The sequence below is a fragment of the Delphinapterus leucas genome, chromosome 2, assembly GCF_059928025.1.
Source record: "Delphinapterus leucas isolate spDelLeu-1000000601 "Yukka" chromosome 2, BTC_Dleu_Yukka2, whole genome shotgun sequence".
Taxonomy (NCBI): domain Eukaryota; kingdom Metazoa; phylum Chordata; class Mammalia; order Artiodactyla; family Monodontidae; genus Delphinapterus; species Delphinapterus leucas.
The window spans coordinates 131,210,856-131,225,993 of NC_143130.1; the positions used below are offsets into that span (position 1 = coordinate 131,210,856).

The following is a 15,138-nucleotide window of genomic DNA, read 5'->3' on the forward strand; positions in this document are numbered from 1 at the left end:
TCCCTCAGTGCGCGGAGACTTCGGTGTCGCACACCTGGGGAGTTGGAGTTCCGCACCCACTAGGCTGCAGAAGAAGACGACTCTGCACTGCTCTGTTGCTCGGAGACTGAAGAGCGAGGGCGTCTTTCCCTGGTATCTGGTTGGGAATGTGCTTCCCTATCTCAAATGCTTCGTTGAGCCACTTAGTACTCCCGTCGCTACCCTCCACCTTCCGTGACTCCGGTCGGGCTCCTCCCGGACCCCGGGGCCCTTATGCCTTGTGTCCCCACAGGGTTTTCCCCGACATTCACTCGAAGCTGCTACACATCACCATCATTCTCCCCCACCCCGCTTTTTATTTAAGTTGCGGGCTTCCTATGCACCATGTACTATCATAAGCGTTTTAACGTATTAATTGACGTATTGCTCCTAAAGCCTAATGAGTTGTGTGCTGTTTTTTCAACATCCTCATTTTACAGATTAGGAGAGTAAGATGCAAAGATGGTAGATGGCTCACTCAAGATGAAACGTTCTGTAAGTAAGTGAGGGAGCCAGGATTTGAACTCGGTCTGATTGCAGCAAGTGAGCTGTTAATGTGCCAGCTTCAAAACGGTTGCTTCAGTGAGTTAAATAAAACCGTGGAGTGCTTATAAGTGAACGCTCCGTCTCATAAAACGTGAGGATGGTTTCTAAGAACTGATACACGGTGACCTCCAGGGTATCCGGATAACAACAACAACAAAAAGCAAAATATGGTAAAGGAGGGAACATAAGAATATATATACATATTTATTTACTTGAATTTGTATTTTAAAAAACCTCTTAAAGGTAACACTGGACACACCAAAAAATGATTAACCTTTACGGCTGGAAGGGATAAAGATGGAAGTGAGACCTTTCTTTGTAGTGAGACTTTTGTCAATCAATGTATATGTTTTTCATATTCAAAAACAGAAAAGAAAAAAGTAAACAAAACTGAAAGCAGACCAAAACCAATATACCTGTATATTGAATTGGTAACGTAACATCACAGAGAAAAGTGATTTTTTTTTATTAAAGGGGGGGAATCTGTCCCCTTCTTTTTTTCTTAATTTATTTTATTTATTCATTTTTGGCTGCATTGGGTCTTTGTTGCTGTGCGCTGGTTTTCTCTAGTTGCGGCGAGCGGGGGCTACTCCTTGTTGCGGTGCGCGGGCTTCTCATTGCGGTGGCTTCTCTTTTTGCGGAGCACAGGCTCTAGGCACGCGGGCTTCAGTAGCTGTGACTCGCGGGCTCTAGAGTGCAGGCTCAGTAGTTGTGGCGCACGGGCTTAGTTGCTCCACGGCATGTGGGATCTTCCCGGACCAGGGCTTGAACCCGTGTCCCCTGCATTGGCAGGTGGATTCTTAACCACTGCACCACCAGGGAAGCCCCCAAAAGTGATTTTTGAACACAGCTCTCTGTATATTTTCAGTGAAATACATTCCAATTACATTTTCAATCCCCTTTTCTCTTTCTTCTCCTGGGATCCCTATTATGTGTAGATTGGCACACTTTATATTATCCCATAGGTGTCTTATATTGCTTTCAATTTTTTTTTTCATTTGGCTTTCTGTCTGCTGTTCTGATTGGGTGATTTCCATTATTCTGTCTTCCAGATCACTTATTCGTTCTTCTGCATTATTCATTCTGCTATTCATTGTCTTTAGTTCAGGTTTCATCTCAGCAAATGAATTTCCTAATTTTTCTTGCCTCCTCCTTATAGTTTCTAGTTCCCTTTTACAGTAATCTGCATTTCTGTTGATAAGCTTTCTTAATTCCTTCAGTATTTTCTTTACTTCCTTTTTGAATTCGGTGTCTATTAGACTGAAGAGGACTGTTTCATTGTTTGTTCCTTTAGAGGAATTCTCTGGATCTTTTAACTGGGAGTGGTTCCTCTGCTTCTTCATTTTACTTATATTTCTCTTACTCTGTGAATTTAGGGGAAACAATTATCTTCTGTAGTCTTGGAAGGCTATTTATATGCAGGAGCATCCTTGTATAGCTTGTATTGGTTTAATATTTTTGGCCCTAGGGCTGCTTTTAGTTTGGATGCTTTCCACCTCTTTCCTAAGTGTGTGCTGGCCATTATCCCCTTGATAGGGGGTGTGCAGGTATGGCAGCCGGCACATGTTCCTGCGGGGGGGTGGGGGGGCAGAGACAGTGATTGTCACCTGCTCCCAAAATATATTCCAATGACAAAAACCTGCAATGAAAATTTGAACTTTTATGTAAGAAAGGAGAGGAAATAAATATGGATAAATAAACAGTTGATTCTCATTATTCAAGGTGATTACGTTCTAGACAGTCACCACCAACACTGAATTAGCAAATAATCATTGCTCCTAGGGTAAGGGGTAAGGCTCCTCTGAGCCTCTGGTCACAGCATTTTCATCAACTTATCAATACATAACCTTGCTTTATGTGTGTTTCTGTTTAAAGACATCTTTAATATACATTGTTGATTCATTAACATTGAACTCAGAGTCAGCAACGCTATAATTCATGCCTGAAGGAAGCTTATCTAACACATGTGTTTTCTTCCTAAGGCAAATGACAGCCTTCTTATGCCTTGGAACACTAAAAAGCACTTCATCACTCTGCTTGGAGTCCATTTTAAACAGCAAAATCACCCAAGATTCTCTTGGAGGAAACCAGCTGCCCTCAAGCAGCTCTTGGAAAGGTCCATGTGGTAAGAAATCAAGGCCTCCTGCAACAGCCAGCACCAACTTGCCATCCGCATGCCAGCAACTGTGAACAATTTCAGAAGCAGATCTTCCAGCCCTAGTGAAGTCTTCAGATGACTACAACTCTCTCCAGTATCTTGACTGCAACCTCAGAGAGATGAGACTGAATCACCCAGCCAGGCTGTTCCTAAATTCCCAACCTACAAAAACTGTGTGAGGTGATAAATGTTGGGGTTCTTTTGCGGCACGCGGGCCTTTCACTGTTGTGGCCTCTCCCGTTGCGGAGCACAGGCTCCAGACGCGCAGGCTTAGCGGCCATGGCTCACGGGCCCAGCCGCTCCGGGGCACGTGGGATCTTCCCAGACCGGGGCACGAACCCGTGTCCCCTGCATAGGCAGGCAGACTCTCAACCACTGCGCCACCAGGGAAGCCCCATGGTTTTCCTTGTTTGTTTTTTGTTTTTTTTTGCGGTACGCGGGCCTCTCACTGCTGTGGCCTCTCCTGTTGCGGAGCACAGGCTCCGGACGCGCAGGCGCAGCGGCCATGGCTCACGGGCCCAGCAGCTCCGCGGCATGTGGGATCCTCCTGGAGCGGGGCACGAACCTGTGTTCCCTGCATCGGCAGGCGAACTCTCAACCACTGCGCCACCAGGGAAGCCCAGCCCCATGTTTTTTATTTATTCCCAATGAAATTTGGGAATCTTGAATATGGATTGGATATTAAATTATATTAAATAATAACTTAATTATTACTTAAGTGTGATAATGATATTGTGGTTATATATATGAATGCCCCTATTTTTAGGAAATGAATGCTGAAGTGTAACTTTCAAATAATTCAGCAAAACGAAAAATGTAGACACACACATATAAACAAATATAAAGCTATTATGGAAATAGTAACAATTAGTAAACTTAAGTGGAGAGTACACAGGTATTCCTTGAACTATTTTTTCAACTTTTCTTTATGTTTGATATTTTTCATGTTAAGAAATTGAAGATAAAAGAATCTATCCCAATTTCCCAGCTTCCTCTCACAATCTGACAATGATTCCTTTTTCTCCCATAAATTTTCAATTTCTTTTCCCTATGACTCCTTCACCTGGCCATAAAGTCCTAATACTTCAAAGAAAACTAAATGCTGATGACTCCAAAATCCATATTTTCTCAAGCTTCAAATTCAACTCAATATGTGCCCAAATGAACTTACCATCATCCCTCCAAAATCTGCTCCTCCTCTCAAGTTCACTACCCTGGTGAAGGACTCTACCCCTTCCACCCAGTGACTATGCTAGTAAACTAGGCAGCATCCTTGACACCTCTCTCTCCTTCATTCTCCATAAACCAATCAGCCAAGTCCCTTTGGTTCTACCTTTTTAGTATCTCTCAGACCTGACCATTCCTTTTTTCTTTTTCTTTTTCTTTTTTTTATTTAGCACAGGCTCCGGACGCGCAGGCTCAGTGGCCATGGCTCACGGGCCCAGCCGCTGCGCGGCACGTGGGATCTTCCCGGACCGGGACACGAACCCGTGTCCCCTGCATCGGCAGGCGGACTCTCAACCACTGCGCCACCAGGGAGGCCCATGACCTGACCATTTCTATCTCTATGGCTAGGGGCCTTACTAGGTTATCAGCCTCTCTAGCAGCAGGGACTGACCTGCCAACGGGTCTCTTTGTCTCCAACCTTGCCTTCGGAATAAGCTTTCTAAAACATAATTCTTATTATGTCACCTCCCTACCTAAAACGTTTCCAAATCTCATATTAGGATAAAGTGAACAAGCCATCTCTTTCTTCCTCTCTTGTTCCATCCGCCAGGAACACTCTCCTTCCTCTTCCCCTCCATTTGCCTAAACAACTTCCATTCATCCTTCACTTATTAGCTTAGACTTTACTTTCTCTTGGGAACCTTCCCTGACTCTCCCAGATCTGAGTTAGGGGCCCTCTTATGAAGCCCCAAGGTGCCCTGGACTTTTGCTATCATTACACTTACTGCAGAGCATGGTAGTTGTCTGTTTGCTGGTCTATAGCCCCAAACATACTTTAAGGTCCAGGAGGACAAGTAGGTCATTTCAAAAATACAGTGCCAGTGTTACTAGTAACAAGCAAATGATACAGTGATAACTTTAAATATATGTATTTTTTTATTGAGGCATAATTTACATTGCACATACATAAAGAATACATATGAGTTTCAATAAATATATAAACCTATGTAATTACCACCCTAATCATGATATAGAAAATTTCCATCACCCAGAATATTTCCTTGTACTCAATTACATAAATCCCCTCTCCCTACCCCAAACAACTACTCTTCTGCTTTCTATCACCATAAATTAATTTTGTATATCTTGAATTTCATATAAATGAAATTATATAGCAGGTATTCTTTTGTGTCCGGTTTCTTTTAATATTTATTTATTTGGTTGTGCTGGGTCTTAGTTTTGGCGGGAGGGCTCCTTAGTTGTGGCAGGGGGACTCCTTAGTTGTAGCATGTGAACTCTTAGTTGTGGCATGCATATGGGATCTAGTTCCCTGACCAGGGATCAAACCCGGGCACCCTGCATTGGGAGTGTGGAGTCTTAACCACTGTGCCACCAGGGAAGTCCCTCGTCTGGTTTCTCTTTTTTTCAACATTATGAAGAACGATTGTCAAATAAAAATTGTAAGTATTTAAGGTGCACATGTGATGTTTTGATATATGTTTACATTGTGAAATGATTACCACAATCAAGCTAATTAGCGTATTCATCACCTCACATAGTTGCCATTTTGTGTGTGTGTGGTGAAAACACTTCAGATCTATTCTCTTAGAAAATTTCAAGTATACAATACATTATTATTAGCTATAGTCACTTGTAATACATTGCGTCTCTAGTATTTATTCATTTTATTACTGAAAGTTTGTATCCTTGACCAACATCTCCACATTTCTCCCAACCCTCAGCCACTGATAACCACCATTCTACTCTCTGTTTCTATGAATTGGACATTTTTAGACCCCACATTTAAGTCAGATCATGCAGGGACTTCCCTGGTGGTCCAGCAGTTAAGCCTCCACACTTCCACTGCAGAGGGTGTGGGTTCAATCCCTGGTCGGGGAACTAAGATCCTACATGCCATGCAGCATGTCCAATAAATAAATAAATAAAATAAGTGAGATCATACAACATGTGCTTTTCTGTATCTGGCTTATTTCAGTTAGCATAATGTCCTCCAGGTTCATTCATGTTGACACAAGTGTCAGGAATTCCTTCTTTTTTAAGGCTGAATAATATTCCATTGTATATGTATACCACATTTTCTTTATCCATCCATCCACTGACAGTTTGTTTCCATGTATTAACTATTGTGAATAATGCTGCAATGAACATGGGAGTACAGATATCTCTTGGAGAGAGTGATTTTTTTCCTCTGGATATATACCCAGAAGTGGGATTGCTAGATTATACGGTAGTTCGATTTTTAATTTTTTAAAGAACATCTATATTGTTTTCCATAGTGGCTGCACCAGTTTACATTCCCACCAACAGTGTACAGGGTTCCCTTTTCTCCACATCCTTGCCAGCACTTATTATATTTGACTTTTTGACAACAGCCATCCTACTAGGTGTGACACAATATCTCATTGTGGTTTTGATTTGCATTTCCCTGATGATTAGTGATGTACATGTTGGTATATACATCATGTACCTGTTGGCCACTTGTATGTCTTTTTAGGGAAAATGTTCAGGTCCTTTGCTCATTTTTTAATCTTTTTGTTTCTCTACTGAGTTTTATGAATTCCTTATATATTTAAGATATTAACCTTCACTGGATATATTATTGGGAAGTATTTTCTACCATTCTGTAGGTTGCCTTTTCATTTTGTTGATTGTTTCCTTTGCTGTGCAGAAGCTTTTTAGTTTGAGGTAGTCCCATGTGCTTATTTTTGCTTCTGTGGCCTATGCTTTTGGTGTCATCTCCAAAAAAAATCACTGCCAAGACCAATGTCAAGGAGCTTTCCCCCTGTTTTCTTCTAGGAGTTTTAGGGCTTCAGGTCTTATGTTTAAGTCTTTAATGCATTTTGAGCTTATTTTTGCATATGTTAAAAGGAATGCTACTCCTGGGGGACAGTCTTGGAGGGGAGAATGTAGAGAGGCGTCAGCAGAATGTCCTGAGGCTAGGGCCTAAGGAGAGAAGGCCAGCGGAAAGGTGATCAAGACTCTCTTCTTGACCAAACTCTGGTCAAGCTCCTCTGAGCCCTATTCTCAACTAAGCCTCAACCTTAACTTGTAAAATCTGCAGACTCTTGGCACAAATGATTTCGTCCAGACCCCGCGCCCCTGCCATACTAAGAGACTTGAATAAGCACCAGCATAGTTTCTAACAGCTCAAGGCCACACCCCTAGAATGACTCCAGTGCCCCTTAGAGTGCCTGCGTGCCTGAAAAAGCTCAAGGCTGCCAAGAGAATTTACTGTTTGTTCCGGCCCCAAACCTGGTGATAGGCAGATAGGCCCCTGAACCCTCCCTCCCACGCCCCCTTATAGCAGTTACTTTATTTTGTTTTTGTGGTACGCGGGCTTCTCACTGCTGTGGCCTCTCCTGTTGCGGAGCAAAGGCTCCGGACGCGCAGGCTCAGCGGCCATGGCTCACGGGCCCAGCCGCTCCGCGGCATGTGGGATCTTCCCGGACCTGGGCACGAACCCGTGTCCCCTGCATCGGCAGGCGGACTCTCAACCATGGCGCCACCAGGGAAGCCCGGCAGTTACTTTAGAAAGCTTGCAATTATACATCCTTTCTCTGCCTTTGAGGTGTAAATTTACCAAACAAAACTGTTTCTCCAAGCATCTGAGAGCTCTTTGAAATGCAAACATATAGGGAGATAATTCTTACTCTTGCTCCCCAGCCCTGTGGGAAGATAAAGGCCTAATTTTAGTGGGTGCCTTGCCTTAACTTGCATCACTGCCTCTAGTCATAAAGATAGAAGAAGTTTGTTTCTTCTCTGGATATGCTCCAATTAACAAGCCCAGATGGCCTAGCCACAGGGATCAACCCTCTTCAGCGCCCCTCAGTGCCTTCCCTCGGTACACTGAAAGCTTTAAAAAGTCTCCTGCCTTCAATTTCCACAAAGTTCAGTTCAGTTCACAGTGCATCCTCTTCCCCATGACAATAGTTTGTTACTGAACAAAATCTATCCTTGCCTCTTTAACTAGTGTCCGACCTGGTTTGTCTCTGACAAGGCCAAAATGGTGGCATGGCGGATGAGGTTTTAGGAATGAGGGTAATCATGTTCTGTTTGAAACTATTTTCTTTCTGTGATATAAACCCCTTCTCTGTCATCTTTTTACTTTTACCTTTTACTTCAGTGAAATTTAGTAGAAATACAAATGACCTTTAAGAGTGGGTTTTGGGGCTTCCCTGGTGGCGCAGTGGTTGAGAGTCTGCCTGCCAATACAGGGGACACGGGTTCGTGCCCGGGTCCAGGAGGATCCCACATGCTGCGGAGTGGCTGGGCCCGTGAGCCATGGCCGCTGAGCCTGCGCGTCCAGAGCCTGTGCTCCACAACGGGAGAGGCCACAACAGTGAGAGGCCCGCGTACCACACACACACACACACACACACACACACACACAAAAGAGTGGGTTTTGAAAGAAAATACAATGTGCTTCTATGTTTTTCATGTCTGGGGTGATGTGAAATAACATGCTCCATGGGGAGAAGATCCATAAACCTGTAAATGGAATTATTCCAATAGCAGTAGGAGTTTAAAGCCAGAGGTGACTATGAGATTATAGCCCTAAGAATTCACAGAAGTCTTGGAGAGGGCTTTGGCATTCCACTGCAGGTAGAAAGGGAGTTTCTGGGACAAAGGACCACCAGGTACCATACGTTAATAACAACAATGAGAGCTGGTCTCAGCACCCCCAGAGCTAACGTGTCATTGCTAGGGACACAGGGTGCCATCTGGAGACGGACCCCACCTCACCCCTGGAAATGGAGGTCAAGGCCAGTGCTCAAGAGGGGTTATTACTACTGCTACTACCATTTATGAACACCCACTTTACACCAGAGCTGTCCTATGGGCCATCTGCCTTTATGCCTTCAGTCCTGATCGCCTCCACGGCCCCACCACCAATCCAAAGTAAAAGTTCTGATAATCAAGTTACATTATTTACTCCCCTGCTTAAGACCCTTTGGCCTTACAGTTAAAGTTCAGACTCTTTAGCCTGACAAGGCTGCAAGATGGACTATTCCAGCTGTATCCTTGGCTGCTCCCTGCAAACATTCTACACTCATAGGGAACTATTTATACAACTTGTATGGAAAACTTGTGTCTCCCTTTGGGCGCCACTCCCTGCCCAATAGATTGTGTATTTCCTTTCCGCTTTTCTGCTGTATTTTGTTCACGTTTCTACTATGCCACTTTTCATCCCACACTGCATGCATTTCTTTACATCTCTTTCCCTCTAACTGGACTTTGAAGTCCCTGTGGTAGAACTACATCTTATTCATCTTAAAATTCATTTTGTTTATTCATTCAGTCAACAGATATTTATTATCTACATATTTAGTATTTCTTTGGTATCTACTACTACAAGGCTCTGAGGAATCAATCATGCTTGATTCCTTCAGCGTTTGTGTTTAACAGGGCCTCAATACCAACTATCTACAACAATCACGCACTTAATAAATATACACCGAATAAATGAATAAATGAACTTGTTCTGAGTGGTGGGCAGCCACGTTCTCTTCAAAGGGTAACTCTGGACAAGTGCATTTTTAGACGCTGGTATAATTATTTTCTTCCCTCCTGGCCCTAGTTTTACTTCAGTACATCATTTTAGAGCAAGGGTTAACCAGCTTTTTCTGGAAGGGGCCAGACAGTAAATATTTTTGGCAGTGGGAGCTTTCTGGTCTTTGTTGCAGCTACTCTGCTCTGTCTACTCGACTCTGTGGCTCACATCAGCTGCCATAGACAACACTTAAACGAATGAGGTGGTTGTGTGGCAATAAAACTTTATGTACAGATGCTGAAATTTGGATTTCTATCATTTTCATGAGTACTATCATTCTTCTTTGAATTTTTTTCAACCATTCAAAAATGTTGAACTGTTCTTAGCTTGTGGGTGCTACAAAAGCAGGCAGCAGAAAGATTTGGCCTGCAGGGCCGTAGTTTGCTGGCATACGTTTTAGAAAATTCTTAATTGTATATATATATATATGTATATGTTGTAGTTTCTTATGTCAGGGCTGAAAGCAAGCTCATCACACGAGATGAATTGTGCAGAAACGCAACAGTAGAGGGCTGCTGCTCTCTCAGCCAATAACAGCGCCGTCTCGTCCTGCTGTGGTGACTTTTATTTAAGCATTATCTAAGTTTACATCTTAAGACTTGTTTTCTTAACAGTCCAGAAATACCAAAGCAGCCAGATATGCTTTTCCTGATTATACAATAAACAATGGGCTTTCTTAAGAACATGCCGTGCTTCGTCCTTGAACGCAAAAGCAGCACAAGGACATTTCCTTGTGTTCCCATTATCCTGATTATACTGAGGACATTTCATGGATCAGTGCCCAAAGCACTCAGGACTGCTTGCACTTCTGGCTTTTTCGCACGCACCCAGCTTGCCGGGGGGACTCATGGGTCACGTCTCCTTCCACGTCCTCAGTTATTTCTCTACATTTCCCCCTTTTTGTTTTGCAGCTTGTGCAGCATCAAGGAGAACACGGCAGCTTGTTGCGATGTTACATGGCGGGTGGCTTGCAATCGTCGTCGGACTACAATTAAACATATGATTATTATTATAATAATCATTAACAATCCTGCGGTAGAACCAAATAAAGCATGTAATTTAGACATAGGATTTAAATTATTAAGTCCTTGAATAATTCCAGTCCATACTTTTTGCGAATTAAGTCGTTGTAATCTCTTCTGAAAAGTTTGTTGAATTTCCCCTTGTAAGTTCACAATTTCTTCTGTCAAATTTTTGTGATGTAATAGATGGTTTTTTATTTTTTCCCAGGGGAATGCAGACTGATTATACGGAACCGAAGTGACACAAAAGGCACTTTGATTCCAGTCACAACGTAGCTTCATTTGTCTTTGTAAATTCACCAGTTGGTCCCCCAACATAACCACAGCTTGTTGTAAGTCTGCTATTTCCGACTGTATTTCCGAATCAATTTGTCGTTGAGAGGACCAAAGGATTTCAGAATTTTTATGCCAATCAGTTATATAATCAACGGTCTGAATAGATTGTTCTAAAGCAACTCCAGCTACTGCAGCAGTAGCTGTTATGGCTATAATACCTATGACAGCTGCAATCAACATTCCTACGAATCTTTTACTTCTTTTTAATGCATCAGCTAAATATTGCAAAACAGCCATAGGGAGAGATTCTTGCCATTCCCTTCCAAGATTAATAGGAAGCCAAAGACCTGTCCGAGCTCGTAAAATATACAAACTTTCTGTAGATATGTTAAAAGATATACTAGAGTTAATGCAGGTATACAGAGAGCAATTTTTACATATTATAATACCTAGAGTCTTATTCCATTCAGCTGGTCCTTTTAACAATATATAAGGTAATTTCACACAACCACGAGTATACCGAGTAATATTTTTATGAAAAGTCAAACTATAATGTCCAGATTTGTTAGCCATACATCCTACCCAAGCATTAATCTTTTCCAAAGCTGCCATAAGCTTCCACAAATACTTTTGGATAGGAAATCCATTTAAATGAGGACCAGGAGGAGAAAACCCTCCAGCATGCCATACTATGGTATCATTAATAGTATTGCTATTAATAGTGTTATTCTCTCTATGCCAGTGTAAATTCTTCAGACCCCTTTTTCCTCAGGCAGAGCCAAAAGGGCTCCAATCAATGACGCTTCCACCTTTTCTAAAGGCCAATATGAAGGCCATTCAGACTGTTTTATTATAGACACATCAGCTCCCGTATCAAAAAGGCCCGTAAATTTCACATTATTATTAAAGGTAACCGTTAATTGGGGACGTTGATCGTTGATAAAGGATTGCCAAAAAACATTTTTTCCCGTGCTGCCGAACCCCCCAGCACGCTTTACCGGGGCGGCTGCTTGTTTTATATATGGTAACAGTAACAATTGAGCAATTCTTTGTCCCTTATTAAATTCTATAGGTTTTGTAACAGAAATCATAATAGAAATTTCTCCATTATAATCCTCATCAATAACTCCAGTATGAACTGTTATACCCTGCAGAGTCAAACTACTTCGTCCTAATAATAGTCCCACGGTTGCTGCAGGTATAGGCCCATAAACTCCTGTAGCTAATTTATGATCTACTCCTGCTGGCGTAAGGATACACTCTCGAGGAGCAATTAAGTCAACGGTAGCACTGCCGCTGGTAGCATGCATGAGATCAGTAACTAAGAGCCGATATTGAGATTGTCCTGTAGTGTCTGATGAAAGTTGCCATTGCTTACTGGATACTGTTGAGAATTTACTGTCGCTTTTCCCGTATTGTTGTTGCGGCCCCGGGTTGGGCCTAGCTTCCCGTTTCCCGAGACATTATCTCGTGGAGGCAAAAGATTTCTGAACTTATCCTTTTTGGAATGGCATTCATTAGTCCAGTGTCGTCCTTTACCACACCGGCGACACATACCAGGTGGCTGCTCATTCTTAACCTGTTTTGATATTTGGCCTTGCCCTTTTCGACAATCTCGCCTCATATGTCCATACTTTCCACAATTGTAACATTTAGTAGATTATCTTTCAATCCTCCAGTTATGGCAGCTGCAAGTAAATTGGCATGATAAGTAGGAGATCCAATATCATGGCAAGCTTTTATATACTCATCAAGTGGAGCGTTTACAGCTCGTAAAGGCCGCAATGCCTTCTGGCGTTCAGGATTTGCATTCTCAAAGGCCAAGGATCATAATAATAAATCTTGCACATCTATTTGTGCTACATCTCTTTGAATGGCTGCACGCAATCTAGACAAGAAATCAGTGTAAGGCTCACCAGGCCCTTGCATTAACTTAGTAAAAGATTGTGCTGTTTTTCCAGGGGGTTCCACTTGCAGCCATGCTCGCAAACAACACATACGTATTTGAATGATTCGTAAATCGTCAAATTGAGCTTGAGCTTGTAGATTACTAAATGCGCCTGCTCCTATTAATTCATCTAAAAGTGGCCCTGGAGGATTACGGGCCGCATTAGTCCTTGCCATGTTTTCAGCTTCTTCTTTCCACCAAGTCTTAAACTGCATATATTGTCCAGGTTCAAGAACAGTCTTGGCAAGCGCCTCCCAATCCTGAGGAATTAATATGTTTTCGGAAGCATACCCAGACAAAAGACCTTGAACATAATTAGAATGCATCCCATATGCATTAATGGCTTCTTTTAGCATTTAAAAAATTTTTAAATCATGAGGGTTATACTCAACGTTCATATATCCATTCGGAAATTGATTGTTAGCAGGCATAGCTTGTCTAACAATAGGGAAAGCAAAAAATGGTTCAGAATATTGCTTTTCTTCCTTATTCATCTCTTCTTCCAATAAAAGTTTATTAAATTCAGGTTTTAGAGGAAATCGAAACTGACGAGAGGCTCCAACAAGATAAGCTGCTAATTCTAAAGGAGGAGCCGAAGGAATAGTAGGACATGGCTCCTGATATGAAGGGGTGGTAGCATTGTTTTTATTTTCTTCCAATTTAGTCATCAAATCTTTCAACTTTGAAAGTATATCAGAAATCTCATTCTGTTGAGAAAGTGGCATCTCATTTTGTTTGCTAGCTTGCTCCCGATCTTTATCATCATCAGAAAAAGCCCCTTCATCACTGGAACCCGAAAAATCCTCTCCTGTCTCAGACGTAAGAGGAGGAGGCAGAGGAAGGTCCTCTATAGGAGACTCACGGAACAGAGTAGGAAAAGCAGCAGAGTGATCGGGAGCAGAATTCGAACGCTGAGGGCGCGCCCCATTTTCACTTTCAGTCTCAGATTGTAATGATTCCAGGGCAAGGGAAATTAGATTACAGAGAGACCAGACACGAACAGATATAGGGTCTCCATACTGATGAGCTCTTCTTAATGCTCGCATAACCCGTTTCCAAACTTTTAAATTCAACTGGTTATGACCAGTAGGTTGAAACCAGTAACAATGTTTACGAATCTCCGCAAAAAATTCATCAAAAGATTCTTGTTTCACTTTCACTCCAGAACTCCGTAATAACTGTTTCAGGAGTCTAGTGTATTGACATTCCACTGAGGGAGAATTCTCCATGACTCTACTCTTCCCGGAGGTTTCGCTTTTCTCTTTTAGCGTACAAAAATCCCCTTCGGTCCCGCGTGACCTCGATGCTTACCTTCAGGTCCCTGTTCGGGCGCCAAATGTTGTAGTTTCTTATGTCAGGGCTGAAAGTAAGCTCATCACACGAGATGAATTGTGCAGAAACACAACAGTAGAGGGCTGCTCTGCTCTCTCAGCCAATAACAGCGCCGTCTCGTCCTGCTGTGGTGACTTTTATTTAAGCATTATCTAAGTTTACATCTTAAGACTTGTTTTCTTAACAGTCCAGAAATACCAAAGCAGCCAGATATGCTTTTACTGATTATACAATAAACAATGGGCTTTCTTAAGAACATGCCGTGCTTCGTCCTTGAACGCAAAAGCAGCACAAGGACATTTCCTTGTGTTCCCATTATTCTGATTATACTGAAGACATTTCATGGATCAGTGCCCAAAGCACTCAGGACTGCTTGCAGTTCTGGCTTTTTCGCACGCACCCAGCTTGCCGGGGGGACTCATGGGTCACGTCTCCTTCCATGTCCTCAGTTATTTCTCTACATGTATATACATGTATATATACATATATATTTAAAGTCCTCTCTCTCTCTCTCTCTCTCTCTCTCTCTGGATAACTATCTCTGCTAGAGGTTGAATGGAAAAGGCAAACCCTCACAAAGCATTAATGTATTAACATATTGATTTAAGTCACAGCAGCATCAAGCCCATGGACCAGAAGTCCATCCACTGAGCCACTGGATAAGGTACACAGGTTGTTCCGCCCACACAACACAATCGCAAGTGACACGAAATCAGCGGGTGGCAGGGTTGCGGAGAAGCCAAGGCACCTCCCTGCCCACTCAGACCTCAAGCATCCCTAACTGGCGACGCCGCCCCAGGCTCGGCTTCCCGGGCGGGCTTCGGCACGGCGCAGCCGCACTGGTGCCGCCTTCCCACCAATCTCGACCCTCGACGCGTTCCGTTCGTGCGTGGAGGAGCCGGGCGGGAGGAAAGGCCTCTCCGTGGGCAGGGGGCTGCATCGCGCAGAGCGGCTGGACCCAGCGACGGCGCGGATGGCGGACTCCCAGCTGTTCTGCGTGGCCGAGGAGCGCAGCGGCCACTGCGCAGTGGTGGACGGAAACTTCCTCTACGTGTGGGGGGGCTACGTGGTAAGGGGAAGAGGCGGGACGGGGCGGACT

The 15,138-nt window shown here is 43.2% G+C and overlaps 1 protein-coding gene and 1 long non-coding RNA gene across 2 annotated transcripts in view; one reads left to right on the plus strand and one right to left on the minus strand.

Moving 5' to 3' along the window:
- Positions 1–9,945: 9,945 nt before the first annotated feature.
- On the minus strand, positions 9,946–14,799 carry LOC149750287 (uncharacterized). Its single transcript, XR_016391812.1, has 2 exons — positions 14,019–14,799; positions 9,946–10,446 (listed from the first exon to the last, which is right to left on the minus strand). It is a non-coding gene; the product is annotated as an uncharacterized LOC149750287 (long non-coding RNA).
- The window catches only part of KLHDC1 (kelch domain containing 1), a 46,458-nt gene continuing 46,087 nt past the window's right edge, over positions 14,768–15,138 (plus strand). Inside the window, exon 1 of the mRNA XM_022570633.3 lies at positions 14,768–15,108. Within this exon, the coding sequence (XP_022426341.1) occupies positions 15,013–15,108 (96 nt within the window). The 5' untranslated portion in view covers positions 14,768–15,012. The remainder of the gene's footprint in view (positions 15,109–15,138) is intronic.